Raw genomic sequence first — 14676 nt, forward strand, 5'->3', positions numbered from 1 at the left:
CAGGGGCAGTGGGTGCCGAGAGAGCTGGCTCTGGCTGAGGTGGGGGCCGTCTGGGAGGACAGGACTGCTGGGTGGGGGAAGCCCTCTCCTCCGGGCAGCTGTTGACCCGGCTGTGGCCTGGTACAGAGCCTGGAGTCTGCCCTCTCCACCGCACGACAGAAGGGAACGGTTCCCGGAGGATGTGGGGCTGGGATGGCCTCTCTGGGCAAGAAGCGCTGGGAATGAAGAGCCAGCGGGGGAGGGAAGGAGATGTCCCCTGATCCTGGGAGTTCAGAGGGGGTTTGCCAGGATGGGCCTCTCCTTCCTCCCTGGGCTTGAGAACAGCCTGCCCCAGAGGGGAGTTCCCAGGAAGCTGGCATGAGGAGTCCAGGGCAGGCCCCTACCCAGCAGCCGCCATCCGTGCTCTGAGGGACAAAGACACACGGGGCTCATGGGGAAGAGCCCTGCGATGGGCCAGAGGAAGGAAGGGGAGGGGTGCTCAGGTGGGTGCCCGGGCTGTGGTGGAGAGGGGACTCAGCCAGGATGGGCCTGGAGAGGGAGGAAGGGCTGCTGCTGGGGGAGGGGCTTCTCTGCCGCCCCCTCCCTCCCTTCCTCCCTCCTGGACTCTGGGCTCCCAGGAAATCTCTGTGAGGACCTGGGGTAGGGCTCCTCACAGCCCTCAGGTTGCAGAGGGGCTGGGAGGAGGCAAACACTCTTTCTGAGTCCCTGCTATACTTGTAGGTCACTGTGCAAGGTGCCTTCCTGCTATAGCTCGCGTCCCCTGAGCTCAGGGGGACGGGAGCTGAGCCTGGGGGGAGCTCTACTCATGTGGAAGGGCTCAACCCAACCCCAAAGGCCTGTCCCTGCTTCCTGTGTGAGCTCTCAGAGCCTCGGTCAGCTGGTCAACAACATGGGCACAGAAACCTTTGCTCTGTCTACACCAGAAGGTCTCCTAAGAGAACAGGAGAAGGAGTCCCCTCGAGCAACGCTGCCAGTCGGGCCTCCCTCACCTCTCCAGCGTCTGCAGTGCCTTCCGGTGCAATTCATCTTGCTTGGATTTCAGAGTCGCTGCAGGAGACAGGATGGAGACGAAGCCATGAGGGGGTGCTGGAGGGGGGCCGACCCAGCTCTGTCCCACCCAGGGCACAGAGCTCTGCGGGGAGAAGCCCCCCCGGGACCCCATCCGGCAAATGCTTGCACTCAAGCAGCTCCAGAATGGTGCCACCGTCTGCCCTGGTTACTGGGGGAAGGGGGGCAGGTGTCGCCCTGGTCCTAGCCTCCTGGCATGATTCTTGACACAACAGATCCTTGTACTCCTTTGCCTTCCTTGCCACCTGGGCCACCCTGACCCTTCCAAAGGCCCAAGCCTCTAGGGAAAAGTTACCACCTCTGTCCTGGCCACATGCCTCCCTGGGCTTCCTTACCGATGAGGCTTCTTCTTTTCTACCAATTTCAACAAATTTCAAGTGGACGATTCCATGGCATTAAGTACGTTCGCCATGTCGTGCCACCATCACCACCATCCGTCTCCAGATCTTTCTTATCGCCCCTAACAGACTGTCTGTACCCACTGAACACCAACTCCCCTCCCACTAGGCCACCAGAAACCTCTATTGTACTTTCCCCATGAGGCTTCTTGATTTAACCCAAACCGGGCACCCTTCTGGTAAATTAAATCATCTTTTAAATAGGGGAGCACAGGCATTCGAAGCCTTAGCAGCACACTGAACCCCTGGGAAGCTTTAAAATGACTGTTGTCAGCCTCCAACCAGACCAGGTCAAGATGCTGCTGGCATGGATGGGTGTCAGGGGTCCCCGGCTTATAAAGCAGCCCTGCTTCTAGAGGATTAAAGGCACATGGAGGGTCTCTGGACTCTGACTGAGGGACTGATGACTCCCTCACTGGACCAGTGTGGAGGGATCCCAGGGTTCCTTATCAGAGCCTCACCGATACCTTCAAGACACAGTGACTACTGTCACTCGAGAACGAGCGGCTGGCACGGCACCAGGATCTCACCCTCTTCCTGCCCTCGTCTTGCCACTGCCAGCTGTTCTTACCTCTCGTGTGCGGGGCCTCTGAAGCCTGCTCCCGGGGCGCCGCCTGAATAGGCGGTGTGGGTTGGAGCTGATTACTATTCCGGGTTTGGTCTGGGTGGGGGCCTATCACTCCCTTTCCCTCAAGCTGCAAGGATACAGAAGTAGGTGGCTGCCGATCCCTAGGGGAACACACGGCTGAGCTGGCGGGGTTGGGGATGGAACACCAGACTCCAGGCGGCAAACCCACGCACCAAGCACAAGTATTCAGCAAACGCCTGCTGCGTACCCAGCTCTATGCCATGCACTGGGGGGATTTAAAAGACCCCAGAAGATGACGGTGGTGCCGACGGTAAAGGTGAACCAGAAAGAAGACACTGTGCGGGCAAGGGCTGGTGGCGCATCACAGACGGCAAGCGTCACAGGAGTTCCAGGGGCAGCGGTCAGCGTGGGCTGTGCCGGGGGGCAAGTAGGAGGCCTGAGTCACCCCGAGCAGAGGCTCCTCGGCCCCAGCACTCACCGTCGGTGGCCTGCAGGCTGTAGGTGAGACCCAGTGCCAGGTAGCCCTTGGAGAGGAACTCCCCGGCTTCCTCTCCGAGCTGAATCACCATCATGGCGAAGTGCTGCGCCTCCTTCAGCTGCAAAGAGGAGAGGTGCAGGTCACCGCGGAGGGCCGCCGTTCATAGTCGCCAGCCCGGGACCCTCAGAACTGCAATTCCTTGCGCCCGACCACAAAGGCCAGGCGCCTTCCTGAGGCCACACAGTCACTGAATGGAAGGAGAGCTGCTTCTTCCACAAGCACCAACCTGGACCTTTTCCCCCACCCAGAGGCCTTGTGCTCAAGATCACGGGACGCCACCTCTCACAGGGAAAGCTTCCCTTGCTCCAAGGATGCCAGCTCCCCGACAGCTGCTCTGCTGAGGGCCTGGACCCAGGAGCAGGCCAGTCTGTACCAGCTCCTTTCCTCACTCTGCCCGTGTCCGTCTCTGCCCCGCTCGGCAGAGAGAGGGGAGCGGGAGCGGGGGGCAGGCAGGGCTCGGGGACTGGGCCTCCGGGACACCGCCAACCCTGCAGAGCGGGCAGGCCACCACGCTGGCTCCGGCTGTGGGCTTGCTCTAACTTTTCAGGCCTGGGGTTGTGTTTGTCCGGAGAGCAGGAGGGACTGTTCCAGTTGGAAAGGGACCAACTGGCTCAGGTCACGTGTGTGCACATCACACACAGCACGTGACACGGAGAGAGGGGCACGCAGGCAGCCCTCTGGGGCACCCACGGCAGGCAGGCCTGTTGGGAGGCCGGGAACAGCTGGGGGCCTCAGCTGTGCCCACTCAGGGCCCACAGGCCTCCCAGAGGTCTCCTCCCTCCTACCCACCCAGGAATGTCATCTGCCCGTGGGCCTGCGGTAGCAGCGTCACCAAGGACAACGGGGACCGCCCTCACCAAGGGGCTGAATGATTCATGCCCACAGCCCCACTGCTGCCCAGGCGTCAGGACTGCCTTATGTGGAACATCGCCCCCCATCCGGAGGGGCCCACAAAGTGAAGCTGGCTTCTGGCACCCCAGCCGGTGAGCCCGCACTCTGCTCCCGTCCCTGCACAGGCGCACCCCCCCAGCGGGAGAGGGACAGTTCTGTGCATCTTGTGGCCTGACCACTGGCCACAGCTGGGGGCACTGGTGGACTCTCCCTCCTTGGAGTATGAGGGGACCCTGAGATAGAGGCCATTAGCCGTGGGGAGGCGAGTTGGGCTGAGTTCACCATCTGGGCACAGCCATGGTGCGCTATGTGCAGGAAAAAGGCTGATGGAGCAGAGAACCCACTGAACAGAGGGGATAAAAAACCTCAAACTACAAGAGAGGCAGAGCAGGTGAGGTGACAGCCCAGAGGGAGATGGTGGAAGGGGGGCTGGATCCCAGCGGCCTGGCCACCATCCCTGACAAATGGCGACAGTGGCAGCTCTCTACCCCCCTGTGGTAGAGCTCAAGCTGCCGGCCTGGGTAGTGGGCCACCTCCAGGTTGGTGGGCTGGTCACCGAAAGGACATGGGAGTCTGGGGAGCTGGGCCTGTAACACCATCAGGCCTGAGGACTTGGGCTTCGGGGGAGGCAGCAGCTCAGTAAACCCCACAGCTGCCTGCTGCCCAGTGTCCGCTGGCCGGGTGGACCCAAGTCTGTAGATGCGGAGATCTGTCCCCTGGAGCACGTGGCCCAGCAGGACTCAGGAGAGCCGCGGGGCCCTGAAGTCGGAGCCAGGCTGAGTGAAAAGCACAGGACAAGCCTTGCGACACAGGCTCGGCCCAACAGACACGGGGCCTTGAGCAAGTCACTTCAGTTCTACGTCCCAAAGGGCCTTATCTGCAAAATGGGGAGCTGGACCCCCTCCCACAATGTAACTACTCCTCCCTACAAACCTCCACGGAGGCTTCTGCAGCACCAGGCTCTATGCTGGGCCTGGCTGGGGAGGCCCAGTGACACGGGGGCAGGATGCCCGGATGAGCACGCACGGACTCCCTAAGGAGGGAGAGAGCCCACAGGACAAGGTGGCTCTTAATTAAGGCTCCACTGTATGGTGCTGGCCTGGGGCCATGGGAGCTCCCCAGGAGCAGGCAACCTCCTGCCTGGGGTTGTCCAAGGAGGCCTCGTGGCCGGGGGCGGGCAGGAGGCACCAAGGGAAGGGTAGGTGAGCAACAGCATCTTGCCTCCTTGTTAATATCCCTACTGCTGGTGCAGCTGGTCTCCCACACTGTCTCTAGGCATCATTATGCCCCATTCAAACAGGAGCGAGCTTTTTTACAAACCACCAAGTACGAATTATAAACAGAATTCAGAAACCTCCTGCACTCCACGTGTGTACACTCTTCTCACGGCCATGTCCTTCCTCAGCAAATGCCAGCTTCTACCTCTGGCAGCCCAGGTACAGAGGGTGCCAGGAACAAAGCTCGGCAATTACTGGCAAACAGGGAAAAATTCCTCTCCAGTTTATACATATCATATCCCGGATTAACAAAGCTCACCCTCCTTTAGCTTTAAAAAGTGACAACGTACATCCTTAGCTTGTCCAACTTGTGGTCCCCTCTGACCCCAGGTTAGTAGCTGTCCTTGGCCAGTACTTGCAGCCTTGCCCACATAGTTTAAAATGGTCTTCAGGTGTGGTGTCAGCATCTGTCTCAAATCAAACCCACAAGGCTTCCATGGACCCTTTTCTTACATGGCCGACACCATTTTGATTTCTCTTACCTACCACAGAACAGTTTTTTGCATGTGGAGTCATGGGATTATGAACAAAAAGAAGTATCATCAATTCTCTTAAATGTGATAATATACAATATGATACCATACAGTATGAACAGATTTATACATGGGTGCTCTAACTAGCTAGCAAAAGGGAAAAAGTCACATCAAAAATCAACAAAAAACCCCAATATGTATGTATTTCAAATATAAAATACATATTAAAAGTATATGTATACATAATGCACAATTCCTGTTCATCTAAGACAGCAGGGGGAATCCTAAAGCCCTTGAAAATATGGCTTTGCCACCTTTGTTCTGAAGTATGATAATCCCACCTAAATCCAGAGTCGGCACCATGCCCATGGGTAAATTTTCCATGCAGAGAGCAGGACGGCCTAGCAGCTTAGAGCACAAGCTCTGGGGCCAGGCTTCCTGGGCTCAAACCCTGGCGTGGCTGTTTACTGTGTGACCTTGGGCAAGTCACTTCACTTTGCTGTGCCTCCGTTCCCTCTTCTGTAAAATGAGGATAACGGGCGTGTGTCTCACGGGGTTGCGGGGAGTACTGAATGAGATAAAGACACAATGAATGCTCAGAACGGTGCCTGAATAAACATAAACTACTATTATTATTATTGGTTGTGATTTTAGATCTATAGTTAATCTTCCAGAATTTTTTTTAAGTCTCAGCCTGACACATGTGGCGAGTGCCATCTGAATAGAGCCGCTGTTGCCTAAAGCTACACGAGCTCACTGACAAATTAGGAGGTGGCATCAAAGACCCTCCTGGAATCCAGAGAGGGGCCACCACTGTCTGCCTTTTGTCTCTGGCCTGACCCTTCGTCTCAGATAAGGAGCAACTCTACACAAGGACAGCGGGGTCTCCCTGTGCCGTCAGCTGCGCCAGGTCGGTCAACATCTCTGTCCCGTGGTCTGGGACACACATACGTGTAACCACCCACCCACCCTGTCACAATACTCACCTCTACTGTGGGTAATACACTCGGATATTTTCTATGCTATTCTGTGATTGTCTATTTCATTTTTGAAAAAGTTCTATTTCACAGTCCACTAATGGGTCTCAACCTACAGTGTGAAAAGTAAATGGCTGATTGATCCACCCAGCGCCTGCCCATCTACAACCACCCAGCCGTCTAGCACCTCACCTGCCCTTTCCAATCTCCACATACTTCCTCCTGTGGCCTCCAAAGTTAACAGCTAATGGCTCTGGAGTTGTGCCGCTGCTTCTGCAAGATTTGCTCGGGTTACAGCACTGGGACCTCCTTGCTCATCAAAATACTTCCAGGGTGAGGGGTTTCCAAAACTTTCAACCATTCTCCTCCTACACCGCTTTTAAATACCTCCTTTCCTGTGGAGGCCATGTAACTTTGTCACAAAACCCACGTGGAGATCCTTTCTCTCTTCCTCCCTTGCAGTTCTAGAGCAGCTGGGTGCCCACCTGGCGTGTCACAGCACGGCAGCCACTTGATGGAATGGGTGTCTTACAGCTTAGGTTCTGAGGCACAGGGTGCTTAGGGGACCTATCCAAGGTCACCCGGCTGGTAAGTGAGAAAACTGAATTTCCAACCCAGGTCTTCTGAGTCTACGCCTGGATCTTTCTGAGCTGCCTGATTCATGGCTGCCCTCTGTGGGTCTTCATTTTTCTCCTCTCTGTCCCTTTGGGAAAAGGACGCATCGAAGGATGTAATGTTTCGACGCTTTGCTTTTGCTTTCTGTAAGTACGGAAAGCATTCCCACACCTTTCCAAGTTCCTGCATCTCTCCAGTTCTCCTCATTTGGTCCCCACACAGATAGGCTCCTGGCCTGTACACTCTGCTCCGGCTCAGGCTGCCCGGTTCATCTTGCAGTGGGCCAAAGAGCTTGTACCCCTGGAATCTTCACCTCTTCTTCCCTCCCTGGGAACCAGAGAAAGGTCATTTCTGAGCCCCCAGAGCTCTGATTAAACAGCACCTCCAGTTTCTCCTTAGTTGCTTCCCATAGGATCCAGGACCTGTTGTTATCTGCTCTACTGAAAATGCACTTTTTTCTTCCTGGAAGGAACAGGTACTCTTCCTAATTTCCATAAGCTCGTGGCAGGAGAGCTGGCATTCTTTCTGGCCTCCTGGAACACTTAATCCATCTTCCTGGCCCTCCTCATCCTGAATCTCAAAAATGAAGGCAAAAACACAAAGGCACATCCTTCCTGAGAGTCGGCTACAGGGATGGCTGCCATTTACCAGGTACCTCCCACATGCTATATAAGAGGGACACTGCTCAGCTCTGATAGTCAGAGCCACCCTGTAACAGTGGATGTGACTGTTTCCAGGTTACTGATGAGGCACAGAAAGGGTAACTGACTCACCCAAAGTCACACAGCTAGGAATCTGAACCCCATCCTCTCAGCCTCCAAAGCCTGCACTCCTTCCACCATCCCATCCCACCCCCTTAGGGGAAGAGGCCGAGGGACAGCACCGCAGACCTTTCCAAAGATGAGCATGGCCTGCTTTTCCATTCCACAACCTCCTCTCCTTCTGTGTGTGACACACAGGCACACCCCCATCTCCTGTCCTCCTAGAAAGGTTTTAACTTTTTTAATTAAATGAATTTGAACTAATTGTGTTTGGAGGGATGTGAAAAAATATTTACAGCTCCCTTTTCTCCTGCCCCAAATAACTGGCTGGGGACCCCGGCAAGATGCTGGTCATGCTGAGGCAGGGGGCTGCCCCACTGCTGTCACTGGGTCAGAGCCTGGGACGCCCTCCCCCACTGAGGCAAGCCTCAGGCTAAGCAGCGGGGCCAGTGCTCTCAAACCCAGGGCAGCCGGCATGGGACAATGCCGGCACCTCTGCCCAGGCCCCTCCTCACCTGCCCTCACCCAGGGGCAACCTTGATCTCAGACCCAGACCCAGTCTGGAGCATCCTACGCTGGCTCTGGGCATAAGGACAGGACGCGGGGACAGCAGGTGCTCCACCTCTGGGCACACGGCCACCTGGTCCGCTTTCACCCAGCACAACTCGTTTTTCCAGTGTCCCAGTTTCAGCCTCCCTTCCTGCAACCCGGGCCAAACTGTTTATCCCCAGATCTCGGGCCCCAGCTCATGGGGCTTGGCTGGGCAATGGCCGGGACTGCTGGGGGCTGAGGTGAGCCAGGACAGCTGTGAAGGCAGGAGGCGGAGGTGGCATCGGTCGCCTTGCAGGATCTGTGCCCCGTTATAAAGCACCAGCACCCCCCTGCCCTCCCGTCAGACCCATTCTTCCTGCTCTCGGCCCTGAGGACAGAGAGTGCTGGGCTGCCCCTCTCCTGGCCGCCTAGGAGAACAGGCTGCCCTGGGCCACCTACAGCCTGCTCTCAGCCCAGCACCAACCCAGGGAGCCAGGGAGAACCGTGAGCCAGATGTAGACCTCCCACACCTGTCCCTCGTGGACTGCTGAAGCAGGTGTTATTCTGTATTTCTGAACACCTACTATGTGCAGGGTTCTTTGTGGGAGAGAAGGGCTGAGGGTGTGAGAAACAGTAAGTGAAGAAGCTCCCCGTTTAGATAGAAAGGCAAGTACCAAACAAGGCAGAATTCCTTGACAAGTGACTGTGCTCACTGGCAAGTAGGATTCATCCAGTAAGCACTAGGCATTAACTCTGGGCTAGGGTTTCAAGAAAGAAGAGAGCGAGTTCCTGCCTTCAAGAAACACACACGCAGCAAAAAATGCAATGCCTTGTGCTAAGTGTCCAAGGCAGGTAGGGAGGCACAGGAGGTTTTGTTCAGGGCAGGGAAGGCTGCCTGGAGCCCAGCCCCAGCCCTCCAGCAGGACCACGCTCTAGCCTGTACCCGAGTTGAACCCTGGCTCAAACCAGCCCCCAAACCCAAATAAACTTCTCCGCTGAGGTTAAACAACTCACCCTCCTCCCCGATTCTGAGGTCCAGTCTGCATGTTTAAGTTTCCTTTTGGGCTTTTCTATTTATGTTGTCATTGATTACTTTGCTCCTAACTCGTCTGTTTTCAATTTGGACTGATTGGATCCTAATTTTATTACCATGTAATCTGAATGCACATAATCACTGTAATTATGCTGCTGAGGGAAACAGCTCCTCCGCTGCGGAAAGACCTACATTTAGGGTTTCCCAGCAAGGGCAGCCATTGGCTGGGTGGACCCACAGCCAACTCAGAGCTGGCAGCCCTTGGGAGCACAGATGCCCTCCCCGCCCCGCTCCTGGCAAGGCGGGTATTTGGGCTTCATCCCAGGGATGCACTTGAGGCCCCTCTCAGGAGCCCTGGGAACACACAGGGGTGTGAGCCACAGGTCAGCGAGCCCACCCTCTGCATCCTCCAGCTCACGCCACCACCCACTGCTGCAATGCGCTCAGACTGGGTCCCCACCCTGCCGGCACCCACATCTCAACGGCACCCTACCCTCTGGGGTGTAAGACGCTAATAGTCTCCCTAAAAACACTTGAGGGACGAGTTTCCCCACTAATCATGTGGCTGAGGAAAGCAAGCTGTGATGGAAGGGCCCGCCGCTGGCCCACCTCAGAGCCCAGTCCATGGCCTCCTCCTCCTGGAAGCCTCCCTGACCTGTCCGGCCCTCTCCATACTTTATGTCATTTACGCCACATATGAGGAACAGTGAAACTCTTACCCACCTCATCACGAAGCCTCTTCCAAATGCCTAGAGCCTATCATAGATCAGTCTTATAGAAAAACATCATAAAGCCTGGGGCCAAAGCCATGCTCTTCCCTCCCCCATCATCCACAGTCGTTTGGGGGCCATGTGTGCATATCATACATGGGGACCTGAGGACCAGGGAACAGAGGGAAAGGCGCTGCTTCCTCCCCCCTCCACCAATCGTGCGAGGGAGTCAGTCCCTGCAGCACAGGGGGGATGAGGCCCGCTGGGCGGTGAGGCAGGGACCCCTCGGAGAGGGTCCTCAGGATACCTGGTGGAGTCTCCCTTCCCAGGACTGGAGGAGCTGGAGAGGCTGCTAATTCTGAAGTGCCTGCTGTAGGCACCTGCAGCCTGGCCCCTTTGCCTTGGACAGGCTGGGCACCCGACAGCGAGGGTAGGCTGGGGTGTCACGACATCAGGAAGGGGAGGACCGTGTATGGGAGAAGCTCCCCCTTTGGGAGATGCTGGGCCAATGAAGGAACGGGGCTTATTTAGCCTGAAGAGAGGAGATGTGGGTGGGGCTGACAGCCAACACATGGGAGAGATGCTGCACTGTTCTATGTCACTCAAGAGGGTGGAAATAGGACCTGCCCTGACATCAGGAGGCTGATGTGGACCTGAGGAAGCCAGGAATGTAGGCAAGGGAGCTCCCAGCGAGAGGAGACAGCCGTGCAGAGGCCCCGCCGCTAGAACCTCCAGGCTGGGAGCAGCAGCTGGGAGCAGCAGGTGGGAGCCTGGCGGAGGGAGCACCAAGGCGAGGCCTGGGGCTCTGGGTTCCTGGCCCAGGGCTCTTTGCTCACTCCCCCTGCTGACCTCCTCGAGGTAAAGTGCTGCTGGCCAGAGGGCACACGTTGAGCTCATCTTTAGTTCAGCCGCCTCAGCAGAGCGGTAAGCAGGGAGCTGAGCACAAGGCAGGGACCAGGGGGCTGGAGCCCAGAGGAAGGAGGGGGCTGACAGAGAGGCCACCTTCCCACTGGCCCGGAGGTGGTTCTGACTCCAAATGGTGCGTTGGCCCAGGTAACTCCAAGGTCCTGCCCACTGCCCCTGCTGCTGGGCAGGTGGGGGGCACCCCAACTTTTGACTCCACATTTGGCTCCCTGGAGACATTCAAGGCTGAATCACAAACCTGACACCATCCTGAGTTGGGGATGGAGGCTGGAGTTTTCTCAGAAGCCATGCTCCACCCTGATCTCCCCTCCAGGCCTGCCCACCTCGAAGCTCCCCACGCTCCCCCACCCCTTACACACACAGCGAGGTGCCCACACGATCACCTGGCGCCCACCTGCCACCATCCTCCCACAGGAAGCCGCCAGCACCTGGGCCCTGAGCCCGTAGCTCACTCACCCAGTGCAGGGACCCTATGCAGAGCTTGGCGGCCATCAGGGGCACCGTGGGGTCCGAGGGCCGCAGCTTCACGCACTCCCGCAGCAGCGACACGGCATAGGATGACTGCAGAAGAAAGGGTGGGCAACACAGTCACTCGCAGCCCTGGGCTGCGGCAGACTGGGTGCCTCATGCCCACAGTGGGGGCAGCTCCCAAACAGCCAGCCCCGGCTCCGCGCCCCGTTCCTCCCAAGCCAGGAAGAGGCCCAGCGGGAGGAGCGCAGGCGGTGGTGGCAGGCAAGTCCCCCTCCCCGGGTCTCAGTTTCCTCATCTGGAGAATGAAGGCTGTGACCCTGCCCAGAAGTGATGTGATAAGAGCTAAGGTGAGAACAGAGGGAAGCTCTTCAAAAGGAATTCAAAGGTGAACCACAGAAATTTTAGAGGTAGAAGGAATTCTCTCAGACCCCTGAGTTCAACACCCTCAGTTTATACGTGGCAAGATGAGGATAAGCCCACATGGGGACTGGAGGCAGGACCAGTGGTGGGGAGTGCGGGGAACATAAAGGCCGGCAGAGAAGCAGCAGGAGAGAAGCCGTGGGGATGGGGCCACACTAGACGTGCTGAGAATGGCCAAGTGCGGAAGGTCTGCAAAACCCAGCTCACAGGCCAAATCTGGCCCTCTGCCTGCTTTTGTTAATAAAGTTTTATTGGAACTTGGCCACGTCCATTCATGTGGATATTGCCTATGGCTGCTTTTGTGACGCAAAGGCAGAGTGGAGTAGTTCCCACACAGACTGTTTGGCCCGCAAAGTCAAAAATGTTTACTCTCTGACGCTTTACAGAAAGTGTGCTGACCCCTGTTCTAACTGCTTTATAAATATGAAGTCATTTGCTTTTCACAGCTCTATGAGGTAGGTAGCTATGTCCCTATTTACAGATGAGGAAACTGAACTGCAGAGAAGTTAAATAGTGTGTTTGAAGCCACACTGCCCCTAAGTGGCTAAGCTGGGGTTTGAGCAGTCTGGCTCTAAGCTTGTAACCACTGCCCTATGCTGCCTCTGTGGTGACTACCTTGGCCAGAGAGGAGGTCTCTCTCTCCCTGCTCCACACACACACGCACGCACGCACGCACGCACGCGCGCGCGAGTGTGTGTAACTACAGCTCCCTGCCGTTAGTTAGCTCTCATCCTCCCCAGGCCCCGCTGGGGAAATAAGGGATCTAGAGGACTCTCCTGTCCACAGCACAGTGTGGAGACTGGCTGATGGAGACCTGGGGCCCCACTGGTCTGTGTCCACTCCGGACCCCTGCCTTTCTCTAGCTCCCTTTCCCTTCCCCCCTGAGAAAGGAGAGCTTTTCTCAGCCCCAAGCATGGGGCTGGGGGATGTGGGGTCACTGCATGGAGGGGGAAGAGACCATGGCTCTTGCCCGTCAGGTGCCCACAGAAAGGCTGGGGAGAGACGACAAAGTCCCCACCACACTGCTCTCTCATGAAAGAAGAGGGTATGAGACCAAGAGGGTGTTGGCATATGACCGGCTGGGAGGCTGCGGGGGAGGGAGGTGCCTGGCCTGGGCTGGGGCGAGGGAGGCCGGTGAGGGGCTCTGCAAGAGCTGCCAGGCCATCCCCCTCTCCGGAGACCCCCTCCCGTGAAGGTCGCTCCCAGCTCCCTCAGCACGGCCCCCTCTGCCCACACACTCCAGCAGGCCTGCCCCCTCCCTGGCTGCTGACCTCTGCATCCCTGAAACACGGGCTTCTCTAACCCTGACCCTCCACGTCCCACCCCTACCCAGACCACAAAACACTGCTATTTAAGGAGCCATCTGAGGACTCCACAGTCGGAGCTGCGGGCTCTTTTTTTGTCATTCTGGTTACCTAGCAACGCAGCCACTGTGATTGCCGAGGAGACCAAGAGGAGTGACCTAAATCATGCCGTGGGACTCCTCCTCTCTTCCTGCAGGTGGAGGTGCCAGATATATCGATATCCGCTCGGCCTCACCTTCTGCGCACAATCGCAGGTGCAGAACCTTGATTCCCACCTTAGGCTCTTGACAAAGGCAAGGTCTGGCCACGCTTCCGAGGGCTGCCTGAGCCAACCCGGCAGACTGATCCAGTGCGTGGGGTTCCTGAGGGGCGGGGGGTGGAGAGTGCGCTTCCAGAACAATCTCCTGCTGCACTGAATGCAGGGGCGGGTGTAACCCAGCCTGTGGGGCCTCACGCATGAGGAGCTCACTGATCACCCCAACCTCCTGCCTGTAAGGCCATTCTCGTATCCACCTTGCTGGTCTGGGCACCAGCTCCCCGGATCTTGGGGTGTGCCAGGGGTATGCCAGGTTGCATCTGGACCTCTCTGAGCCTGGCTCTTCTCAGTAAGGAGGTTGAAGACCCTGTAACGTGACACCTTTTCCTGAGACTGGGGGGGCTTCCAGGAGCACCCCCAGAAATTAAAGATAACTTCTGAGCACAGTGCACTCTTCTCAGGAGGGGTCACCACTTTCCTCAGCATCTCAAAGGGGTCCATGACCCACAGAAGGGTGAGAACCTGGCCCTGGTCCTCTTGGACCATACTCACTATTACAAGACTAGAGGCTCCTTCTCTGTTCCCTGGAGGTGGGAAGAAGCTGTCGCAACCCACTGCAAGCTGTCTGCCCAGGCTCCACACGAGCTCCAGCACCTCGCCACCCCGAGGGCCTCGCCCTGTCTGTGTTCTGAACTCTGAGCCTCGACGAGACCCTGCGGAGTGCAGAGCCAGGGTACGTCATGTCATGACTTCAGGATGTTCGGGGAGGTGGCCCGTGTGATGGGGGAAGGGGAAGAGGTTTGGGAAGACAAATGCCTGGCAAGGGAAGTGGGGTGCAGAGAAGGCTCCCACTTGATTCTCGGCTTCACCTCTCCGGGCCCTTCCCACCTGTCAGGCTGCAGCACCTGCCCTTCTTGCCCTTTCCTGCCAGGACCTGGACACCCTCCATTCATGGAGGAGCGGCTGGCAAGGCCGGGAGGGCCCTCCTCAGAGATGGCTGAGGGGCTAGAAATGGCAGGTGGCGCGGTCGGGGCGGGACGGGGGGCAGGGAGGAATCCCCTCAGCCCCACAAATGGGCTCCGGGTGTTACAGCTCTTGGAACCATCTGCGAGCTCATGCCTCCTCACTTCCTGCCTTCGTAGCATCCTCGGCCCCGACACCCTCAGCGCCCAGCTCCGGAAAGGTTTTCCTTTCATGTCACTGCTGAGAATAGCGGCTTACGTAAGTGTGATTCTCATGGGAGGGAAAACCAGTGGGTGCTGGGGCAGAGCTTGGCGGGTGGAGAGCAAACGCAGCCCTGGAAACTGGAATAAGGTCAGCCCCGCGCTGAGCAGGGTTCCTCCTGACCACCCCCGGCCACGTCCTCCTCTCCTCGAAGCGCTCCCTCCACACTCCCTCAGGGGAGGGGGGGCCCCTGCTCCCTCCTAGGTGAGTTCCGGA

General features: G+C 57.4%; 1 protein-coding gene across 3 annotated transcripts in view; it reads right to left on the reverse strand.

Moving 5' to 3' along the window:
• TTC7A (tetratricopeptide repeat domain 7A) overlaps window positions 1–14676 on the reverse strand; it is a 122186-nt gene that overhangs the window by 41372 nt on the left and 66138 nt on the right. For all 3 annotated transcript variants that reach the window (XM_060169825.1, XM_060169826.1, XM_060169824.1), the window contains 3 exons: window positions 11242–11346; window positions 2534–2651; window positions 990–1047 (listed from right to left, as the gene is read on the reverse strand). In XM_060169825.1, the coding sequence (XP_060025808.1) occupies window positions 990–1047; window positions 2534–2651; window positions 11242–11346 (281 nt within the window). The remainder of the gene's footprint in view (window positions 1–989; window positions 1048–2533; window positions 2652–11241; window positions 11347–14676) is intronic.

The sequence above is a fragment of the Lagenorhynchus albirostris genome, chromosome 13 (assembly GCF_949774975.1).
Source record: "Lagenorhynchus albirostris chromosome 13, mLagAlb1.1, whole genome shotgun sequence".
NCBI classification, from domain to species: domain Eukaryota; kingdom Metazoa; phylum Chordata; class Mammalia; order Artiodactyla; family Delphinidae; genus Lagenorhynchus; species Lagenorhynchus albirostris.